Source organism: Myodes glareolus, chromosome 17 (genome assembly GCF_982192425.1).
Source record: "Myodes glareolus chromosome 17, mMyoGla1.1, whole genome shotgun sequence".
In the NCBI taxonomy this organism is placed as follows: Eukaryota; Metazoa; Chordata; class Mammalia; order Rodentia; family Cricetidae; genus Myodes; species Myodes glareolus.
Genome location: NC_142042.1, coordinates 41,395,477 through 41,420,081, shown reverse-complemented (window position 1 = coordinate 41,420,081; position 24,605 = coordinate 41,395,477). Strand labels below are relative to the sequence as shown.

General features: G+C 40.8%; 1 protein-coding gene across 1 annotated transcript in view; it reads right to left on the bottom strand.

Annotated features, from left to right (window-relative positions):
* The window catches only part of Slc30a7 (solute carrier family 30 member 7), a 69,814-nt gene extending 45,263 nt beyond the window's left edge, over positions 1-24,551 (bottom strand). The window contains exons 1-6 of the mRNA XM_048456665.3: positions 24,284-24,551; positions 23,964-24,065; positions 12,897-13,010; positions 10,141-10,228; positions 9,384-9,510; positions 6,682-6,825 (exon numbers count right to left, since the gene is read on the bottom strand). Of these exons, the coding sequence (XP_048312622.1) occupies positions 6,682-6,825; positions 9,384-9,510; positions 10,141-10,228; positions 12,897-13,010; positions 23,964-24,065; positions 24,284-24,363 (655 nt within the window). The 5' untranslated portion in view covers positions 24,364-24,551. The remainder of the gene's footprint in view (positions 1-6,681; positions 6,826-9,383; positions 9,511-10,140; positions 10,229-12,896; positions 13,011-23,963; positions 24,066-24,283) is intronic.
* Between the last annotated feature and the right edge of the window lie 54 nt (positions 24,552-24,605).

Below are 24,605 nucleotides of genomic sequence, written 5' to 3'. Positions count from 1 at the left end.
AAGAGAAGAAACTTGGACCACCCAGGGCTACAAGAAGCTCCCAGTTTCTGCACCACTGGTTTAAGAGCTTTAAAAAACACAGCTCCCTCCTAGTGTTGCATTCCAGTAAACACAAAGTTCAGGGAGATGGGCAGGGGTCATTGGCAAGAAAAAACTGAGGCCCATTTTCTTACGGATACCACCGTATGATCTGACATTTAAACCCGAGCTGTCTCACTTATTCATTCCTTTATCTGTGTGCATGCGCGCACACGCGTGGCAATGAGAAGACAACGTGAGGGAGCTGTTCTCCTGCCACCAGGGGGGTTCCGAGCACTGAGCTCAGGTTATCTGGCTTGACAGAAAGCACCCTTACGTACTGAGCTATCTGACTGGCCTGATATCCTAGCTTCTGAATTTATTATTTCATGTGATTTACTTGTGCCTCAGCTAAATAAAGAAATGGGGACAACACCTATTATAGCCTTCAATTGATTATGAGAAAATTGCAAAAGTTAACACATATAAAGTTCTCAGAATATGTGCAGTACATACTGAGCCTTTCTTAGTAAGTTAGGAAAAAAACCAGCTCTTCCTGTAATCAATTAATCATATCAAAGAGAATCAGATTTCTTTTCTTTTCTTTTGTTTCCAAACCTGATTGAGAAGCCATATTCAAGATCTGCTCTGCTCTGAAACTCCTGGAGTTCAGACACCACGCTGATACTCCAAATCTTCCAGACTTGGGGACAGTTTGCACTTCGGACTAGAGATAGTGAATTAGTACAGCCTACTGCAAATACCCCCAATACAAAACAAATCAAAAATCCCCAGACACTTTGGATAAGGCATATTTAAACCTTGTATGGTGGGAGTGGGAACTCTGGGTAAAAATTTACCCAGCAATTTAAAACACAGTATAAATAATAGATAAGCACTTGGGAACCGAATAAATATCTAATGAGTAGCTCCTGTGTGCCAGAGCTGTGCTAGAATTCTATAGAAAAACCAATGTGACACAAGAAACTCTGCCCATTGAAGGGCAAGGGTATGGAAGTCAAGTGCATTGCCGCAGGCATCTGTGCTGAAGCCCATACGTGACGGCTCTCCCAGCAAAAGAGCTGTCCAGGATTAACAAGAGTGACACGCATAAGCTAAATTCACAGTCCGTGAGGCATGTTCAACCTTTTCCCACTATCACAGGATGTTAACACCTGTAAAATTCATACTCCAGAACCACATTATCAAGCTCCACACCGAAAGAGAAAACAAAAGCTCTCAGTTTGCTGTTTTGTGTTGGAATACTTCCTCAGACATTTCATGCAGCCCCATGGGTCCCAGGCTGGAAACTCCGGAAATAATTGCCCTGCGAATGGCCAGTGAGGCCAATGAGTGCCCACCTCATACCCGTCTCTGTCGTGACCAGAAAAGCCGTGCAGGCTCACTACAAAGGCGCCAACAGAACAGGGGGAAGAAAGAACTTCATTTTAGAAATGTATTTCAAGTAAAATGCTGTCTTTTGACAGTTCATAACTAACAAAATTTGAGACAAAACTACTTTAATTGCTTTGTACTTAATGACTGCAATAATTCTGGCTAAAAGAAATCACTGAATGTAAAGTATAAAGATCATAGAGAAAAACAGATTTAAATTTATGGTCATGTTTATTTGTTGGTTTATATTAATTTTGCATGTGATGTGTAAACACAGTGGCATGGGTATGAACAGATGTGTGTGAGGCCCACGGTTGACATTTATGATTTCCTCAACTGCACACCACCTTTACTTTTGGAGGCAAGGTTTCTCATTGGTCCTGAGCCCATCTACTGAGCTAGACTGTCTGACTAGTGGGCTGCAGGGATCCACCTGTGTCTACTCATCTGGGGTAGGGCTCCAGGAGCTCCCACCACCTCTCGCTCTCCCAGCTTTTTATGTGGTGCTGGGGACCACACTAGATCCTTGTGCACCAACTGAGCCATCTCCCCAGCTCTATATTCCTATCTCATTGCTAAGATGCATGAAAGATCATCAGTTAAGGCTACATACAAGCATACTCCATTAGTACATTCTGGAAAGACAGTAAAATGGGGAAAAAATGAGAAATCAGATGGTGGGAGCTTTATAGTTTTCTATGGCTTTGACCAGTGAGCCTCGTGTCACTAAGGTGGCGAGAATTCACTGAGGATGTTTGCTTCAGCTCCTGCCTCTGAGTGTCTGCCTTGATTTCCCATGATGATGAGCTGTCACTTGTAAGGGGAAATAAACCCTTCCCTTGCCACATTGCTTTTGCTCCTGCTCTTTATCACAGCATTAGCAAACAAACTTGGATATAAATTGTGGCTTAATCATGTTTAGGGAGGATTGCTGAAGGGTTTGTAACTTTGGGCTGGAAAGGCTGCTGAGTGCTCAGAGCTTCCACTGTTACAGGAGCTTGGAAGATCAAACTGATGAGAGAAGTGTGGGCCGTGGAGATCTCTGAAAGTTAGTGGGGAGTAAGACATTATTGGGATTGTCATGTGATGTTTTTGGATTAAGAATCTGTAGAACTGAAACTGTGGCTTTACTGGAATAATTGATGCTGGTTAGCTAAGGCTGAAGAATCAGCTTTGACTACGAAGAGACCACCATCAGAGATGAAATCTGGGAAGGTTTCCTCAGGGTCAGCACACAGATGCTGTCCTGAGCAGGACACACCTGACAACAAAACTTGGCAATGTGTACGCCAAGTTTCCACACATTACTGATTTTGGTGACATAAAAACTGCAGGACTAAATGAATAATGAGAGCAGCTATGACTTGGCACTGTGACAGGGCAGGGACACCACTGGTGAAGGTGCATGCAGCCTTAGCTATCCCCAAGGACTTATGGGATGAAGACCCAAGGGGTTATGGAATGAAGCTGAGACTTGGCACATATGTGACAGGGTTGCGGTCTATGAGAATAAACCATTAGGCGGTCAAGAAACAACTTCAGTTCCAGCAGAGACCCCCCAGCAGGCTGGAGAAGCCAGGCCACTGAGACATCTGACAGGACAGTAGCAGGTGTGAAGAGGAGCAGGCCTGAGCGAATGAGACAAGCTATGTGTGCTGGTGATGAAGGAGCTGGACAAGTGGGGCCACCTGAGCCCAGAAGATCCTAAGTGAGTCCCGAATGTCACACATTAGCTACAAGATTTGGAATTACATTGCTTGGCTTGGGTTTTCTCCCCCAGTTGGTTTTGGTCAGTGCTATCACAGCAGCAGAAAGCCAACTAGGACAAAGTCAAAGACTCACACGGAAGTTTCACCCGAAAATGTTATTTATTAGGAGCACACTTAAACCCATCACTAAGGAGCCAGAGACAAAATGGCATCAGCCTGGGGTTATTCCAGGACAGTCAGGGCTACCTACTGAGACCCTGTTTCAAAAGGTCAAATCAAATGAGTAAATTTTAGCTGTTAATTAATACTTGCAAGAACATTTCAGACATTATGTTATAAATTTGTAAGGGATAAGCAATTTTTCAAAATTATTTTGGGGTAATGTATGTGAGCAAATATTTTGGAAAATCAGGTTTTCAGATTTGCCAGTGTAACTGTTTCAAAACACAGCATATTATAGATTAAAAGAAGTAATGCAAACTAACCGATGGGATTACTACTCCAAACTAGAAAGCCACTGCACAGCAAGGGAAGCAAACAACAAAAAGAAAAAGTAACCTTAGGAATGTAGAACATACCTACAAATTATATGTCTGATTGTTAATACCGAAAATTAATTCAAAGCTCAAACAATTCAAAGGAAAATATTTGTCAGACTGAAATACGACCTATTGGTATGGAAAAAGATATTTAACACCAGTACTCAGAAGGGAAATTCAAATAAGAATTTCAAGAAAATTGTTAGGAAGATTAATGACTATTTTAAAAAAAAGTACTGGCAAGCATGATACAGAGATAAATACTTTACATTAGTATGGATCTTGGTCCACTGATACAAATTTAAGGTCAATTTTGTTACACCGTATACATGTATTCCTACTCTTGTTTAAGGTATTGTGTTTATACAGCTCATTTCAAAATGTAATGCATAATTAAAAATTATAGATTAATAGTCATTTATAATAGTTAAACTTGTAATCATGTTAGGTTTTCCTAGATATAGAGATATATTTCAGTTTGATAAATACTCTTCAACACCTCAAAGACCTATGGATATATCACTAAAAGGTTTTAAGAACTTAGACTTTCCTGGACAGTGAAACATGTCTGTTTCTGACAGCACCAATTACTTCATGAGGAAGATGGGCATTGAAGAGGCTCCTTAAGGAGTTTGCTAGCCATTTGGGCAAGAAACTGCTCTTGCCTGGACAGCTTGCCTAGGTATACTGTATAAACTGAACAGACAGGACCCACAAAAAACTGACTGCTGAATTTGTCAAAAGAAGGTGAGGCAGTCCTTCAGGGCTCCTGTTCCAAGAAAGAGTCCGCCAGACATTGTGCAGGACACAAACTGCCAGTAGAGGTGAAACAGTCTTTCAAATTTCCTACTTCATGAAAAAGTCTGCTAGATACCATGGGACTGTAGGCTAAAGATGGATGCCCAAACAAAACAAAAGAACTTTGGGTTACTGTCCATGCAGCAAGATGTCTCTGCAATTTCTAGAACTGTGGAGGTTGCTTAAATGCACTTATTGTTTACTGAGGTAATATTATATCCATGTTGGATCTTTGATGGTGTTAAAGACATATAGTTAATGTTATAGTTTCCCTTAGTTATGATAAAAAATAAATTAGATATAAAATTTTGGACTTACAAAAATAAAATAGAATATTTTCTTTTATTTTGACAGATACAAATAGACTAAAGATTGTAACTGTGATTCTTGCTTGATAACTGTTTAGTTATACGTAATTTTACTGTTAAAGTTAAAACCTTCCTTTTTATTTAGACAGAAAAGGGGAGATGATGTTGGATTCCCCTCTGTATGCTGTGAATATTTTTATTGCCATTGGTTAATAAAGAAGTTGCTTTGACCTAAGGCAGAACAGAATATAGCTAGGCAGGAAAACTAAGCTGAATGCAGGGAGAAAGAAGGCAGAGTCGGGCAGTCACCACATAGCCACCCAAGAAGTAAGATGTAAGGTAACAAACCACAAGCCTCATGGTAAAAGATAAAATAATAAAAATAGGTTAATTTAAGATGTAAGAGTTAGTTAATAAGAAGCCTGAGCTAAAAGGCCAAAGAGTATGTAATTAATATTACACCTCAGAGTGGTTATTTTATAAGAGGCTTCGGGAACAGGTAGGTGGAGAAAACCCTGTCCAGGGGGACCAGTGGGATGGGGAATACCTGTAGATACACGAGCATCTAGGGAAAAGACAACCCTTATACACTATACACAAAAAGTAGTATGTGGTTACAACCTGGGCACCAGTACCAGTTCTGGGCACACAACCGAAGGCGCTGAAGCCCAGACCCCCAAACCTAGGTGTGCTTCCATTCAGTGCACTGTGGCATTCCACACTCCAGACAGGGGACAGCCCTAATGTGCCTGACTGAGGAATGGGGCATCCGTCCTCCTTCTAAAAGAGAAAGCTGCAATTCGGGACATCGCGGATGAATGCGGCAGCTATGTGAAGTGAGTAAACAGAAAGATTAATAGAACTACTATTTACATGAGGAAGCTGAAAGAGTCGAATTCACAGACACAGAGAGGAGCTCAGCCATTTCCAGGTGCTGGAGGTTGTAGGGATGGAGAAGTAGTTGTCAAAGGGCAAAAGGTTAAGTTATATTATTTATGCATAAGGCCCGGAGAGCTGTAAACACTGGAGCAATTACAGCTATCACTGCACTGTACACTTCACATTGTCAGGGGGGAGATTTCATGCTGTGCTCTAATCTAAATCATGGATAAATAATAAAGAGGTGGGAGGAGCGCTTGGTGGTGAGGGCCACAGCTCAGACTGAGGAAACAGCTCCACAAGGGTGAACTGGTCCGGGATCAGGCGTGAGCACTGGATGTGCACAGCACTTGGCTCACCAGTCACATTCAGCACAGTATTTTGAAAACGGGAAGACTGCAAAACTCGGATGTTAGGATGTTAGAATGTTCAATCTTCAAGGCTCTTTTCATTTTTTTCATATGTAAAGCTTTAGTATTCCATCCATATGGCCAGTGCCATAAACATCTAAGGGCACAATTTAATTAAGACATAAGCAGATTGTGTTACCTAAGCAGTTCCTATTCATTTATACTCTCAACTTGTGACTAAATGATCTGAAATAAAATGTTAATAAACAGGTTATAACTTAGTATCTACTACTATTACATAAAGATTTCTGAATGAACACAAAATATTAGGCAGTTAGCATAAAAAGTTATAATAAAAACTGAAAAATCTCTAGTATTTTCATAACATTATTTACTAATGGCCTTGTCAGACTTAAAACAATCAAAGTTTTCATTTGCTAAACTTCAACCGTTTCTCATTCATACAATCAAAAGCCTAGTGTTTTATTATTATATTCACTGGGGGGAGAAAGAAAAAAAATTAAGCCCACTGCCTTACATTCATGTTACAGTACAATAAAAAGAAACTGACATGGGAACCATTTAAACAGACTCACTGGAGGCTTAAGAGTCCTTTCAATAGTCACCTCACACATCTTGTTTGTTTGGAAGGCTAGCCCTCTGCAGGTCATCTGGCCCCACTCACCGTGAGAATGGAAGTGCCCGTGACCATGAGCATGATCATGGCTGTGTGCAGCTCCATGTTTGGCTTCATGACTATGGCAATGATCTTCGTGGCCGTGGGTGTGGTCTAGAGCACCATTAAAGAGGGAATGACTGTGTCCATGGCCTGGAAAACAAACAATATGTGAACAGAAGATATGCAAAAATACACAAGTGATTACAATAATACTAGTTTGAAGAATCCTGGCTCCAGAGTCAATGCAGAAAACACTTGCTTCTAAAATGTGCTGCCAACTTACTTATTAGCAATCCTGAGTTCTACTACTGAGCACAGGAATAAACTCTGAAGGCCTGAAAATGCAAATCCTGCAGGATCTCCAGGAGACCTACATGACAGATCACCTTCCAGAGGCTGCAAGAGAATCTCAGCCAATTCCCCCTCCCCTAAGTCACAAAAGTACAGAAGAAACAAGTAATAAAGCACCATGCCAGAGCTCTGGCAATCAGTGAGATGCGCAGAACAGACGGATGGTCATCCTCTCCAGCAGCTACTAGGCCTTGTTAAGGAACACAGTCTTCCCTTCCCAGCCTAGGAGCAAAATCACCCAAAGTCACCACACTGTAGATAACAGGGAGGTGAGGTTGCTTTGGGTGTATTGTTAAAGCACCAACTGGTTATCCAGTATTTTGTCCACCGGTGCAATTCACTGGCAGTCTCTAGTCTCCTAGCGAAGCTTCTAGGCTGAGGGCTCAGTTGCGCTTCAGGCGCTAAGACAACAGTGGGAAATTCCCAGCAGTAAGGAGCTGCTGACACTAGACTTCTAAGAACTTCAGGAAACCTCAGAGAGGCAGATCGCACAAGGAACTCTGAAAAGCAGCAACATACTCCTAGGAATCTATAAGGGTGTACACAGGCTATGTGTGCACAGGCTATGTATGCACAGGTTACGTGTGCACAGGCTACGTACATACCTAAAACAAACCTGAAAAAGGACTTGCCATTCATCTTTCATTGTCCTTGACACCCTAAGCAAGCAGGAGAGAAAAGTTAGGGCTCTCTGGTAACTACAAAGTAAGCAGAGTTGTAAGATGTACTTTCTCACAAAGATCCCTTTGCCAAAAGAGAGAGAGTTACAAGCAAGTCATTTAAGGAAATTGACTGCACTCTGGGTGACTACTAAGCCATACCAGTCAAAGTGTGAACAATTGTCAGACAGGAGAAAAACAAAAGGAAAATCTTAAAATAAAAACTATCCGACAACTCAATGGCCACCTCCTACAAGAAACACACGATTTGTCAACCAGTCCAGGAAAGATTCAAAAGAAAAGTAACACAGGAACAAAACTCCAGAAACAACAAACTTTAAAGGGATGACACAATTTGATGCCAGGTAATCTAAAGTGTCCAGCCCTCATCAAGGAAGGAGCCTAGCAAATGTACAGGAACTTATGCCACAGACAGAGAGCAGCTAACTGAAGATCCTTCCAAAGAGCCCCAGAGATGGACTTGGTAGGCAGATTTTAACCAGCTATTACAAGCATATTCAATGAGTAAAAAGAAACCAGGTCAGTAAGTTAACAACAATAACAGCATAAAAATTATAAAATCGAGTTATGGGCTCATGACTGCAATTGAGCACTCAGCAGACAGAGGCAGGAGGGTGGCAATTAAAAGGCTAGCATAGGCTATAGCAAGGCTTTGTCTCAAAACAACAAAAATGTATGTGTATGGGGGAGCAGAGAGAAGAGCAAAAAATTTTAAATACCAGAGATTCTGGAATTAGAGCATAACAGCAAACTGCAGAGGCCCTGGAAGAACTCACAGGAGATCTGAGTTGCAGCTGCAGCCGATGTACAGAAAGGTAAACAGAGATCACGCTCTCAAAGCAGAAAAAAAAAAGGTAATGAAGAGAAACGAGGCAGAGTCTCTAGAAAACAAGAGGAGGAGAGAGGAAAATAGGAACCAATGGTTGAAAATTACCCGCTTGATGACCATATGGTCAAGAAATCCATCAAAGTCCAAGTAGAATAAACTCAGTCATATCAGAGATATTGCAGCTGGTGAAAGCCAAACTAAGGAGGAAATCTCGAAGGCCACCTGTCCTTGCTGCACAGCTGATGACGATAGCACTTCAAATACCAATAGCTCCTCAGGAGAGAGCCCAGACCACGCAAGGTCCTCTTCTAGTTCCCGGCAGTTAGCACCAGCGTGTTGCACTGAGGGACTCGGGTGGGTCTTCTAGCCGGCAGCAAAATGCCCAAGAACTGAGGATCTCACCGTGTACCCCAGGCTGGCCCAGAACTAACAATCCTCTTGCCTCAGCCTCCCAGTCGCTGGAATTACAGACAGGGCTCCTGCTGTCCAGATGTGATATCAAGCTGACTCATGGTCTTAGCTGAACTCCCACAGTACACACGAGCATGGACACACATGTGGCCTGATATCTTGCCTACAACCTGCTGAACTCCCATAATACACACGAGCATGGACACACAATGTGGCCTGACATCTTGCCTACAATCTGTTCCAAGGGGGAAGCTTCTGGAACAAAAGGTGGAAAGAGAAGAAAGGATATGGAACAACCACGCTGGCGAGCAAACAGAAGGTTGGATGCTCCTCCACATGCCAAATACCAGCTTTGTGCGCACACACACACACACACACACACACACACCGAATAACTGTTAAAGACATGAAGAAACAAAGAGTTCTAACCATCATACCAGAGCTATGAGAGTGTCCATGACCTCCATGATTGAAAACAAATATTCCTACGAGGTTTACCACAAAGCCAAGAACTGACACAAGCAGCAGCCTCTCGTGGTGTACATCTGGAGGAGCCAGCGCTCTCTAGAAAACACACAATACAAAGAGATGGCATTGATAAAATTCCCGACTGAAACTGCTGGCAATATAATGCAATATTAAAATTTTTAGTTATTTTCAGAAGTAAAAGAGTTCAACACCACCCGCCTAGAGCTGAACGAGCTGAAGCTCGTGTTCACATATCACAGGAAAAGTAAGAGTTACTGTCTCGAACTAGATGTAAATATGTGTGACGGTATGTGGTTCAAAACTGGTCCCTCCCCCCCCCCCCCCGCTCTCTGTAAGTTTACCCATCTTCAGTTTCCTTCCGCTCTCAGAAAATGTACACCAAGTATTAAATATTCACTAGCAAAACTCTCAGGTTCTAGATGTTTTTAAGATAATTCCTAAAGGACCTATTACCCAGAATGCACTTCTACTTCTCAGTGGTAGCAGTTCAGATTATAGAGCACTGCCATTTCATTGTTTCCAGCAAGATAGTTCATATATATATATGTGATTTTTCATATATATATATAACTTATTTCATAAGTTCTCCTGTACACACATATTTTCTCTAATCCAAGACAAATCTCAATAAATGATAGTTGAAAAGATCTCTATGATGATTACATCTTTAAAAGGCATTTCCTGACTCATGATTATCTAACATACCTCAACTCCTTCTGAGAAAATAAAGAAAGCAGTGAAGATCAAAAACAGTCCATTGACAAAGCCAGCCAGCACTTCCGCTCTAACATACCTAAAGAAGAGCAAGGTACAGTGAATTATACTTCTTAAAGTCCAAATGAATGTACATGCTTCAGACTGTAAACCGTATTGCATGACTCTTAAGTGCCAACAAGTCTTCATATTTATTGAATAAATTTTATTTACTACTACAAAATGGATGAGCAAATTAATTTACTATGAATTATATTTCTATGAATTATATTTAACAGTGAACACCTCAAAACACATAAACTTCCAGGAGGCAAAAGACCTCCTGATAGTTAGTGGGCTTAGACAGCCACAGAAATGTAAATCTTAAGTTGCCACTGTAGAGAGGACAAGACGGAGCAAGTAGACAAAGAAGGAAGGGTCTAAAGAAAGAGAAAATATCTAGGAAATCGGGTTTTTACTGTAGCTGTTCTCCTTCCTGAGAATTCCTGCTCTGCTCCATACCTTCTGGCGACGAAATCTTCAGGAAATGGAGCTGTGACCTCAGGTGAGGTTAAAGTGTCCCTGCATTACGTCAGAAACAACTTGAGATTCAAGTTTATTATCTTTTTTTAAACTAATATATTCAGACCAAACTTTTAGTTATTTATTTTTAGAATTAACTCTATCTTCACACTATTCTATGAAGCCACTTTTAAATGCCCAACCCTTGTCTCTGGGTGTCCAAAGGTGTCTGCTTCCTACGTAGGTGAAGCACTGGGGGAAAGAGCTCATTTTTCCACAAGGCATGTTTGGCCTGAAGCCACGGAAACAACTTTAATTCCAAGTATGCTCACATCAGCTAGTCCTTCATCAGCACCACGAAGCATCAGGTCTGCTCTTCAGACAGTGCGTGGTGGCAGCACCTGCACTGCCAGCACAGAAGCTGGGCCCAAGGGTTATAAGTTATGAGCCAACTAGACTATATAAGGAATCCATTTTTGGTTTGTTTGTTTTTTTAAATGCCTTTCTATGTCAACTTCTAGACATTTTTTTGTTATAAAAACATTTTTTTCTTTTCTGATAATGTAGAGACCTTCTCAGTATGCCCTGAAACTCACTATGGAGCCTCTGAGGTCTTGAAATCATTTTCAAATCCAGGGGTACAACCCTGTGCAACCATGACAGGCTGAAGGAAGTCTTTACAGGCCCTCTCGTCAGCTATGTTGAATTCATCCTAGCATGTAGATCTGATACAATAGGAATTTTATACTCCATTTTCAAATATATATAAGTAAGTTAAATCCATGTATTACTTGTCAAAATTTTCTCCAAAACTGTTTTGGAGCAAAGTTTACTAAATTCAAATAACATACAGCCAGTTTTCTATACTTTACACTTAAAAGGGATTTATCTACTAATTCAGTAGGATTATTGTTTTTTTAAAAAGATCATTTTCTTTTAATCTCTTCTTTCAGTCCCATAGTTAATGCTTGACAGAAAGCCTTTTATCCTTAGCTCACTGAATTTCAAGATCAAAGGCAAGAAATATTTTAGGCATCTTTGGTTCCTAATTTCTAGCTGGGTAGTATGTTTTATGCATTCTGATAAATTGCTAGATTCGCTTTAGTATATTACTGGGCCTGGTTGTAGGTTTAAAATGAAGAAGAAGAAAACTAGACAAATGATCACAGATGATTATGTTTACCCGAAGAGAGTGAGTCTTAGAATTAAAACATGTAATTTATGAAAGAAGAACTGCCTGAGTACGTCTCGTGTGTCAGTTAGCCGAGGCAAGAGGAGCGTGCAAGTATGTGGAGAAAACAGGTGGAGAGGGAGGGAGGGGGCGGGGAAGGAGGGAGGGACGCGGGAGTGGTGAGCGTGAAGATCTGAGGGTGTAAGGAAAAGTGAGACAGAGACAGGCGGAGAGTGGGGAGAGGTGAGCGTGAGCAGTTGAAGAGCAGGTGTGAGGAAGCACTGAGGGATGAAGCAGGGACAGAGGAAGGACTCGGCATGCACAAGAAAGGTGGAAAAGGACATCAGTCCTCCTCTCTGCTTACATGTGAACAGAATTACACTAACAGGAAGCATCAGGAAGCTTAAAGCAAATAATGAAAACTCCACTGCCTCCCAAGTCAGTGGGGGCAGGAAGCCAATTCAGCCTCTAATTTGGTTCATCAATGGTCCCTTCATAGTATATGGCTGAGTGTACAAACCAGGGGGAGACAGAAATCACCACACATAAGAGCAAAGTTAAAGAGACAAGTAAGAGCATGTTATGAAATAAGTTTAAATAAATAACAGAAAAGTATCTCCTCAATAAAAAAAAGAAATATGATCAATTTCATATGGCTTTCTTTGTCAAAAATAGGCTATGAGAAAATCCTTACATGCAACAAAGTATCTCCTAAATTCTATTGGTAAAACTAAAGGCTTATCTATCAAAGAAAAAGACTCTGTAAATGAATAAAGTTACATTATAGATTCCGATCACACACTTTAAGAAATTACTTCTTTTATTTTTGTGATTATAATATAATTACACACTTCCCCCATCCTTTTCCTTTCTCTATATACTTTTAGAGTAGACGCATGTAATCCAGGAAGTTTAAGGTAACCCTGAGGGAGGTGCATAAGGATGATGAGAGGCCTGAGAAGGACTACGAGAGCTCAGATCACACAAGGAAATTCACTTGTAAAAACTCAGAGCATAAGAGCCGTACATTTTTCTGTGTATCTGGTAGCTCAAGAAAAGTATTTTAAAGTCTTACCCATAAGAGAAAGCATCATTATCTCTCCACTTTGAAATAACAGAGGCTGCCAATCCGGCCAATATGGCAGTACTGTCAAAAAACATGTGGAAAGAGTCGGAGATCAAGCCGAGGCTGAAAAAGAGCACACAGAACAGTACATTATAATACAAAGCAAACAGTAAAGTATTCGCTCTAAAAACTCAAGTTTTTTAATTAATCTGGAATTACCATCTACGGCAGCATTAAAATATGACACAGGAAGATCCTGCTAACTAAAAACCTAGTGCTGCCAAGAATGGTAGCAGCAGCAGCAGCAGCAGAACAAAGTTGTGTGCTGCAGCAGGATAGAAACTGTTCACTGTCTGGTCACAACAAGGACAGTCGCTATTAAGATAAGGATAGAAAAAACACTGCTGCTGGGGGGCAAAAAGTTTGCTATCATTATTATATTTTAAGATTTGTTTGTTTTATGTGTGTGACGGACGCTCTGCATGTATGTATGTGTGCCCGATGCCCCTGAAGACCAAAAGAGAGCATCAGCTCCCTAGATCTGGAGTTACAGACAACTGTGAGCCAGGTGCCACATAAGATGCTGCTAACTGAACCTGGGTCCCCTGCAAGAACAGCAGTGCCAAGTCTGCTATTATCAACTGTCCTGCTCCCAGCTCTTGACTCTCAGTTGTAGAGGGAAGACAGGATAAGCAGGAGGAGATGGAGGAACACAACATCCTTCCTACGACACCAGCTTTGTCTCGCCCTGCGATGCCCTCTCTGCACTATGATACAACTAGAAGGCCCTTCCACCAGACGCCAGACCCTTCATATTGAACTTCACAGCCTTTCAGAACCACGAGTTTAACAAACCTCCATTCTTTATCTCAAAAGAAATAAAAAGAGAGAGAAAGAACAAACAACAAACTCTGATACTTATTATAGTACCAGGACTGCCCGAGTCTAAAGCCGCAGTAGAACTCATCGCCATGTCTTCACCAAGCCTGTGACATGGCAATAGAAATCTACCCAGATCACAGAGGGATCTGGCTGTAGTGCAGGTGCACTTGCTGAAATCTGAGAAAAAAATCAAGTCTCATGAAAACCCTCTAGTACTTTAATACTCTAAATTTTACACTAACACAGGGCAGTAGAAACCACCAGAAAACCCGAACGCCATTTAGTGAAATTAACCAGCAAAAACAAACCTAGACCAACTATTGACCACACCAGCTTCAAAGCCCTACCACAGCAAGCATTTGGAAAGAAAGCTGGTGGGTAAAAACTTGAAAAGACAAATGAGGAGCACCATCAAAGGCTCCCCGTCAGGAACTAAAGCAAGCAACAGAATCAGAATCAGAAATAGCCCAGATGTTAGAATTGTCATAGAAGTTTAAAAATAAGTGTGATTAGGGGCTGGAAAGATGGCTCAGCAGCTAAAAACACCAGATTAAGTTCTTAGCACACTCACAACTGCCTGTAACTCCAGTTCTAGGGGATCCAACACCTTCTTCAGGCTTCTGTAGACTCCAGACATGCATGTGGTGCACAGATAGACATACAGACAAATACAAATACAAAATAATTACTCTGTTAAAGGATATGGTGTGGAGCATTCATGGAACATTCATGAAGAAATGGAGAATGTCCCGATACAGAAACTTTACATGAAAGAGCCAAATTAAGTAGTTGAGGATTATCCAAAATGTCTGAAAGAAAGGTAACCACAATCCACGATAATTAGTGAGTACCCACTGGTGGCAAGGGGACCAGCCAATCGCAATCCACGATAATTAGTAATTACCCACTGGGGAGGGGGACCAGCCAATCGCAATCCACGATAATTAGTGAGTACCCACTGGAGAGGGGACCAGACAACAATTCAAGTCAATTTGTGAGGACCCACTAGAGATTGGGACCAGCCAATCGCAATCCAGGATAAACTAGTGAGTCCCTACAGGAAAAGGGGACCCTCACACTTCATACAGAACACCAAAGAGAAAAAGGAAAGGATAAGGGCCGTAGATTATTCTCACTGGAAATGGCTTAAGTCAGAACATAATATAGCACCATGTTCAAAGAACACAGGAAAGAAGTTTGCGTGCCTCTACTCTCTTTAAGGACAACTGAGAATTTTTTTTAAGGGAAAAGGTATCAAAACCGAAAGTTGATTCTTTGAAAAGATGAAGGAAATTGGCAACTTTTACATCAACTGATCCGTGAAAAAGACTTAAGCACCAGGCATGAGTCTGTAATCCCAGAGCTCAGAAGCTGAGGGAGCAGTTGAGGCCAGCTGGGCTGCTACACAGTGAGAGTCTTTGTTTTAAAAAACAATGACAACAAAAATTCTTACTACTAAAAATCAAGAATAAAGAAAGATACTGTTGGCTTTAAAGAACTGAAAAAAATAATAAGGAAAGATTGTGACCTATATGTCAACAAATTATCTAAAACCAGGTACCAAGAGGCAACCAATCTCACAAAACTATCTGGAAGTTGATAATCAGAAGCCTATACAGGAAGAAAAGATTGATTTGCTTCTTTTGAAACTTCCAGCAACAACAAACACCAAAGAAAGATACAACCAATGCAGGCTTCACTAGCTAATTTTCAAGCATTTAAAACATAATTACTACCAATCTTTCACAAACACTTGGGAAAAAATAGAAGATAAAGAGAATACTTCCCTAGGATAAGACCAGTGTTACCTTATGACTAAGGCAAGATGAACCATTATGAGAAAGAAAGTGTGCAGCAGGGAAAATGAACCCAAAAGCGCTCAACAAGACACCAGCAAGCAGACCCAGACTTCAGGAGTACACATATCCGGCCAACTGTGACTCAATCCAAGAGTGCAAGGATGGTGTAATAGAATAAAAACAATCATCATATCAATAAAGCACAAAAAAAATTCAACAGATGAAAAACATTACATAAAATATAACATCCCTGGTGATAAAAATACACAACAAATTGAAAATACAAGGGATTTCTTTAACTTTCTGCATGGTAGCCACAAAAATACGTAGCTGATGTCATCAGTAAGTGGTGAAATTAACTGACTAATTAATTAATAGTGAAAGGCTGTTGTCCCTCAAAGGTCAGAAATAGGATAGTTATGCCCCTTTTCCTTGTTCTACTACTGATTTTACTGGAGAGTCTAAACAGGGCAATATGGTAGGAAATGAAATAAAGTTCCTCAAATAAGGGAAGAAGTAGAATTAAATATACTCACAAATGCTGTTATATATAGAAAATCTTAAAGAATTCCCAAAGCCATGTTTGAATTAATAAATTAACTCAGTAATCTTGCAGGATAAAAATAAGCATCAAAATACTTTGCAATCCTACATGGTGACAAAGAACAAAACTAAATTTAAAATTTTCCATTTGCAATAGTTCTCAAAAGAAAAATTAACATTTTAAAAAATAAATTTAACAAATTACAAAACTTATACTCTGAAAACTACAAAAGACTGAAGAAATTAAACGTAGCCTAAATAAATGAGAAGACTTTGATGTTTATAAATAAAAAGATCAAAACCTTTTTAGTGCCTGTAGCCAAACCCATGCTTCAGACACACTAAGTATATGCTCTCCTACGGAGCTGCACCCCACACCCACAAAACAATACTCCATAGCCTTCATTTTAGAACTCAGCAAAGTTTCATGGATGTAAGCCATTTTTGTTCAGGGCCAGTGCTAGTCTCTGCACCGTTATGATTTCAGTTCATGCAACACATGAGCAAGGAACCAGAGGACATATGTCCCCAAATGAGCTATGTTTCCAATTCATTATTTATCAAGAGAGTGTCAAGCTCATCTTACAATTCATATTACAAGCATGGAATAGGAGAGATGGCTCAGCAGTTAAAAGTATTTGTTGCTCTCTCAGAGGACCTGGGTTCAGTTCCCAGCACCCACAAGGTGGTTCATAACCATCCATAACTCAAGTTCTAAGGGATCTGACACCCTCTTTTGACCTCCAGGTTTGTACGCAGTATGTATACACATGCAAGCAAAACCCTCATACATGTAAAATAAATAAACTTAAAAACTTTAATTCATATAAAAAAGCAGTGGTCCTATATAAAGCAATAACGTTCCTGAAGAAGTGGGGCAAAGACAGAGGATATTTCTCAATTTCAAAAGCATCAGAGCTACATTAATCAAAACAGTAAGTGCTGGCATTAAGGCAAACAGAGAAGTCCAGAAATAAACCAGCACATAGACAGGAGACCAATACATCTACCTTCAACAGGGAGCTTAGAGCAGACCTCACTCACTGGTACTCTGGCCCCTTGTCAGGGAAGTGGCTGTCATAGTTTCCATCTACAAGAGCTCCTTCCACAGCAGCACCACAGTACGGCTCCTCAGAGTCACTAAAGCTCTGTCCCAGTCCCAAACTCACTGCTGAATTGACCTTTCTTAGTGAAAATGGTCCTATCTTGCCTGGGGCACTGGGTCTCATCCACTACCCCCCACTTTCACCTCGAGTTTTAACTCTTTATGATCCAACTCTTCCCCTGAGTTCCAAGGTTCTGGAGCCCAGGAAGAGCTCCCAACATGACCCCTGTATTCTCTTTCCCCTCAGTCCCCAGAGCCACAGGAAGTGGCAGGCCAGCACTTCAACTTCATCCTCTTCCTTTTCTTTCCTTTTCAAATCAGAGGTTAATGGAGATGGGCTAGCCTTAGGCCCCTTTTCTGCTATACTTATTTCCTCTGGGCAGCCATCTTGGTCTCAGCTACACATCTCATTAAAGGAATCAGGGCACCATGATTGTTACTACAGTAGTGAGATGCACCATTGCTCACGCAGTATATGTGTGTGTATGTACGCACATATGTATTTACATCTATCTACCTATCTATCTCTCTATCTGGATATTTAATAAAACACTGCTGTGAACTTCATCTTTTCTCAGAATGTGACTTTGTTTAGAGACAGATTCCCTGCAATAAACTGGTTAGGCGGACATCATAAACAGATTTATACCTCCCAACTATGAGACCAGAAACTTCTGATATGCCAGTCACTTAATTTGAGGTACTTTTACAGGAACCCCAGCAAGCTCTCTGCCTCCCCCTACCCCTGCCCAACAAATTTGTTTTCTGTACATTCAATGCATACAAAACATTGCCTTAAGGGGAACACAAAAAGCAAGTTCTATGGACTGTAGCAATCAAGTTCTTCTTAACACTTACTTATTTATATTTATCTTTATGATGCTGGAGCTCTACCACTGCATTATGTTCCCGGGGCAGTTTAAGCATTTAATAAAATGTAACCGAACTTGACAATCTACTTCCTCCTCTGAAATGCAAGAGCACCATGTTCTCTTACAGCGGACGATATGAAGCCGTCTCCCTGAGCCTAGGGTCATGATGTGAAAGTCACTGAGCCACAGATGAGGAGATAAACCCACATGAAAAGCCTCTAGTTCGCATTCACTGGGACAATGCTGGTGGGAAAACGTGAACTTCGCTGCTCATCTTCAGTACTAGCAAGTGTAACTCACTACGCGTTATCACTTGGACTGTATGGTACAAAGTTCTTTACAACATAAAGGTGAGGGCTGATGAGATGATTCAAGAGGACAAGGTGCCTGATACCAAATCTGAAGACCTGTGTGTTCAAGGTGGAAAAAGAGCACCAGTTCCCACAGGGTATCTGCTGGATTCCACATGTGTATCAAGGAATGCATTCCTCATGCTCACACACACACACACACACACACACACGCACACACACACACACACACACAGGACAAATAAAATATAATAAAAACTTTTGAAAAATAAAAAGTTAAGTAAAACATTACGGCGGCATAGATATATAGATATTACCTAAAATTATGGATTTGCACATCAAGTAAAATGTGCTAAGGAAAAGCTATTTCTTACAATCAGCATACTTGTTCTGGGTTCCTCATTTTTTTTGTTTGTTTGTTTGTTTGTTTTGTTTTTCTTTTTTTGGTTTTTAGAGACAGGGTTTCTCTGTAGCTTTGGAGCCTATCTTGGAACCAGCTCTTGTAAACCAGGCCGGTCTCAAACTAATAGAGATTCACCTTCCTCTGCCTCCCAAGTGCTAGGATTAAAGGTGTGTGCCACCACTGCCCAGCCTAAGCACTAATTTCTTTTAAAAAGCATTACGATACTTTTTTTTCATGACTAGTTCTAAAGACATCTGAATAAGAGAGATTTCCTGTGGTATGAGGAGAAACCCTAACACTTCGGCAAAATGGAACGTGATCGGCCTCCATGACAAATGAAAAAAGGATCCTGTCTACAAGGAACAGAAAAGAAGAAAGGAGGGGAGAGAGGAGGGAGGGAAAGGAAAGAGTTTCTTGAGAAGGATTTTATCTTACACTAGGAGTGGTAGCATGTATCTATAATTCTGGCACCAGGGAGTTTGAGACTTACCTAGTTTAAGACCAGCTTTTAAAAGGAATAAAAATATGTTTAAAATGCACATGTAAAAATAAAGGCAAGAAGAAAAGGCTATCAATTCTAGATATGCAAGGTCTTCCCCTATCAGCAAAACAAACGCTGTGTGGATCTTACTTAGATTCTTTCCTGTATAACATACTGTAAGAAGAATACATGCCACACGGAAGGACATATGAGCACTTGGGAACCGTTAAGGCTGGCTCTTGTCTTTTATAGACTCACCCTAAGCAGTTCTGAAAGGCTAGATGTTGTATCTGTTTGAGTCAGCCCAGCAGTGCAACATGGGCAACAAAATGGATCAAAAAGCTGTGGGCTGTACGGATGGGCAACTAGTACATGTGTCCTTTATACTATTTACACAGGCTTCAGAGTTTCCATTATAAAAGGTTCTGAATAGGTCTACTGGTAACAGAGCTATCAGCATACTCACAGTGATTGTTAAATATTAATTTATAATTGAAGACAAAGGATCATCGTAATTCCCAAACCCATGTCCAGCTGATTTTTATAACGTGGAATAAGAGGGCTAAGTATACGTTTATTATTAAGAAATTAAAAAACAAGGTTAGGGATGAATTAGTCTCAAAAAATAGGGAGGAAAGTAATCTATGATGCTACTGAATTCAACTTCTGACCTTCACAGGTATGACACACACACACACATGCACATATAAATAATAACACACAAACACATTTAAAAAGCCAAAGAAAATTATTAGGCTCATGACCTGACTAAAGTTAGTAAACTAATGAACTATAATTAAATAACTTACAACTCCATGCCATTCTATGATTCTTAATGTTCTTCAAAATGAATACTTTTCAAAGTTTTTAAGGGGAAAAACAAAACTACGAGAAGGCAAAGGGCTCCACCACACCTGATGAGTTGTCATACAAAAAGAGAAAGCTTGATGAAAGACTGAAACATTTTTAAATTTTAATATAATAAAAAAAATACATGGTAAATATGAGCACTTCTGACCAAGGAATTACTTAGCAAACATCTTCTATACACATTACATAAAAACAGGATCAAATCACCCCCAATATAACCGTTAGCATTTCTAGAACAAATATCAAAACAGAAACATAACCTTTTACAGTCTGTTCTGTAAGTTTCGCCAGTGTCTAAGGCAGTGGTTCTCAACCTTTCTAACGCTGCGACCTTTAATACTGCTCCTTATGCTGTGGTGAGCCCCCAACCATAAATTGATTTTGTTGCTACTTCATAACTGTAATTTTACTACTGTTATAAATCGTAATGCAAATATTTTTGGAAATAGAGAGTTGCCAAAAGGGTCGTAACCCACAGGTTTAGAACCTCTGGTCTAAGTGAAACTATTCTCAACAGTTTCAGTGTATGACATAATTGAAATTAAATTTCTAAACAGATGGTGAAGTAAATGCTAGCAGAAGAGAGTGAAAACACACAGTGTCAAACACAGTGATACACAAGGGGACGGGGTAGAAAGCAGCATACAACTCAGACAAAAGGTGCTGGATCCCTTGCTAGAACCTTGAAAGAAGAAACAAAAACACTGCACCTGGACTTCCTAAGCTATGTAAACAGAGACTGCTTTTATATTTCCTGGCTGCCTAGACCTGAAAAATCACACAAAAACTGTATCAATTACAACACTGTTAGGCCAATGGCTTAGGCATATTCCTAGCTAGCTCTTACATCTTAAATTAACCCATAATAAACTCATGTTTCACCATGAGGTTGTGGTTTAGTGGTAAGGTTCTGACATCTTTCTCCTTCAGCAGCTACATGGCATCTGCCTGACTCCATTTTTTCTCCCTGTATTCCGTTTTGTTTTCCTGCCTACCTATAGTCTGCCCTATCATAGGCCAAAGCAGTGTCTTTATTAACCAATGGTAATCAAACATATTCATAGTATACAGAGGGGAATCTCACATCAGTGTTAAGTGGGTTGATCTCTTTCTCCAGTACATATGCCCTCTCTTCCTCTGTAACAAAGCCTTGACTTGTATCAATCCACACGGTCTCATGTACTAAACCACATGGCTTCTAGGCATGAGCATGTGATAAAAGTATGAAGGAAAGCATTATGTGTTAGCATCCAGACAAGTCTTAAAAGACCATGTACATTTTCTGTCTCATTCTCCCTAAGCTCCGGGCATTCTGATGCAAGGGAGAGGTACAGCTCAGCCAACCATCCTGGGAAGAAGGTACTGTCTATTTAAACAATTATTGGCTTTGCTTTTTGCTGCAACTTGGAAAAAAAAATTAACCTTGATGATGCAAAACTACATTCTTCTGTTGAGATTGTGTAGTTACTCAACAATAAATGAATGAAAATTAACAAGGCCTGTACAAGTCTGCAACGAATCCTCTTTACGAGTTTAGTGTTTTTATGTGATTCCTGAGGGCATAAATAAGTGGTCTCTGTTTGTTTTGTCCAATTCCAAATTGTTAGATTTGGTTTTATCTTGTATTTTATTTTATCTCATTATTATCCCTTTGAAGCCTGTCTGTTTTCTAATGAGAGACATAAAGGGAGTGGATCCGGATAGAAGGGAAGGTGGGGGGGGGGGATGAGAAGAGTAGAGGGAGTAGAAACCATTATCAGGATATATTATGTGAGGAAAAAGAAATCTATAACAGGAATTTTAAAAAGAGAGAAAAGATAATGCCAGAAAGAAAAGCATTCTCAAAGTAAACAAAAACCATGGAGAGTATTTAGTCCTACACTTTCCTCCCAACTTCTAAGAACCAAAGAAAGGTCATAATGAAACATAGTATATTGTTCTATAGAATAACTAGTAACAATAACAAGCTACAGTGTAGCCATCGAATAAGCAGCACCAATGCCAAAATTATAACCCAATTCAGAAAGAGAAAAATGTAAAATATATGATAAATAGTATATAGTAATGATTAAAGTATTATACTCAAATACACATTAAAACAATAGTGCTTTCAGCAAATGTGACCTATTGACGGACATAAACTTTATGAGATTAAAAATATCTGTTATGGGATACACTTCAATATACATACAATTCTTAGGAGAATCAAATGCATAAAGGTTAAATAGTGTCATTTTGACTTCTGTGCCCCAAGTAATAACAAAGCCAATAATCTTTATCATCTACTACTTATGGGAGGTTTTGTTTTGTTTTATGGGGGGGATTTTTGTTGTTTTTTGTTTGTTTGTTTGTGCTTTTTGTTTTCTAAGGCAGGGTCTCTTAGACCTGTCCAGGAACTATGTAGCCAAGAGGGGCCTCAAACTCACTGACATCCTCCTGAGAGTGTGCATGTGTGTGTGTTTGGTAGTACTGGGCCTGAATCCTGGGCCTAGCACATGGCAGGCAAGAACTATACCACTAAGCCATACCAAAATCCCAACAAATGATCAAAGGTAGGCACCAGAGATGTCACAACACCTGGTGAAAGGATTAACTTTTGTTCAGACTCAACAGAGCGAGAGACCAAAGACTACCATCTTTTTCTCTCTGAAAATGTATTTTAAAAGGCAGAGATCGAGCTAGGTTAATAGAAGTAACAAAACACAAACCATAAATGGCACAGGATAATCGAAGACCCCATATAACTTGGCTTTGAAGATTCTGGGAGATTTATACGCCTCATTCTTTATTAGATTCTTTAACATTTTAAAAAAAAATTTTGTCTGTGTGTGCGTGTGTATGTCTGCCACATGTGTGTGGGTGCCTGTGAGGTCCAGAAGGAGTAAGGTTCCTTGAAGTTGGAGTTACAGGCACTTGTGAGCCTCCAGACATGCCGATGAAAACTAAACTACGATCCTCCGCGAGAGCCCCTATCTTAGCGGATTCTTAAAAGGGAATAAAGTCTACAGGTGGAGTTAGCACCCTTGAGAAGTGTGCTGACAGGCCCAGAAATTATCCCATACCTAATACTTAAATACTAGAGACTTTATTTCCTCGCTCACACTGGACGCTCCTGTACCCGAATCATGACAACAGAAGACAGGAACAAACAAACAACAAACCCAAAGGTGACACCAAAAACAGTCAAATCAAGAGGCACTTTCATTAAACTGTATAGGATTTTCTACTGCAGTAAAGATAAGAGGAAAAATAATGAGACAGTTTCACCGTAAAAGAGAATGGCATATGCTTTGCCAAAGGTCTCTCTTCACAAATCTCTTCAAAAAGCCATTCAAAGATAATCATTAATTAAACAGGGTCGCTCAGATCTACCCTCTCAGAATCTTAAGGGTAAGATCCAAAAAAAAAAAAAAGGCCACACCCACTGGGAGGTTAGCAAACCATATCCTCCCAGTTTTCCTGAGGCAAAGCTAACGCAAGCAATTAGAAAAGAGATTCATTTTATCTTTGAGAGAGAGAGAGAGAGAGAGAGAGAGAGAGAGAGAGAGAGAGGGAGAGAGAGAGAGAAGGGGACCTGTCAGTCCTGTCTGATGGAGCAGCAGGAAATCAACTAAGAGACTGTACCTTATGGGCCCTGATCTTAGAAAAGCATCCCTTACGAGTTGATAAAGGAGACAGCAACTCAGCAGAAGTGGTAGCGGCCAAGGTAAGACCTGAACCTACCGGTACAGAGCTACGTGGCACTAAGCAAATAGTGGCTAGTTTCCCTAACCCTCTCCTTCCGCCCCAATCATCTTCCCCTTTGGTTACCAGTTGCTCCAGATGCCGTAGAGTAGTTCCACAAAAGCGAAAGAGAGGTTCAGGCACAGGAAGAAAAACAGGTTCCGGGATGTCTTGTCCAACAGGATGGCCCTGAGCACGATACAGGTGATTAGAAGCAGGCAGGAGTCAAGGGGGTGCCAGGACCCTGAAGTCGAGTCCCCCTTTTCAAGACCCACCCAGTTCACATGCTCCTTCCACCACAGCAAGGAGGGTGACGCTCCCACCCTGGACCTCACACCCATCCTTAGCTCCCGGCTTTATCTCCTCCAGCCGGACACCCCCCTCCCAGCAGACACGGCACCCCGCACCTAAACCAGCCTGAGATCTTGCCAAACAGATTGAATTTGGGTGGTTTGTAGTCATCATCCTTGATGGACAGGGGCAACATCTTCTCCACCCGGCGAAGAGCCGGGCCTCCGTCCCTCTACAGAAGTGATTCGGTATGGTGGCGGCAGTGACAGCGGTGACGCTTCAGACGCGGACTCTCTAGGTGCTTGACCGCGGCGGCGTACCGCCCCGAGACACAGACACAGACACACACCCGGGAACTCGAGGACTTCCGGCCCGGGCCGCGCAACGCGTCCTGGGACGGGAAAGCGGGAGGCGGGGTGGGGGCTCGGGCGGGGGCGG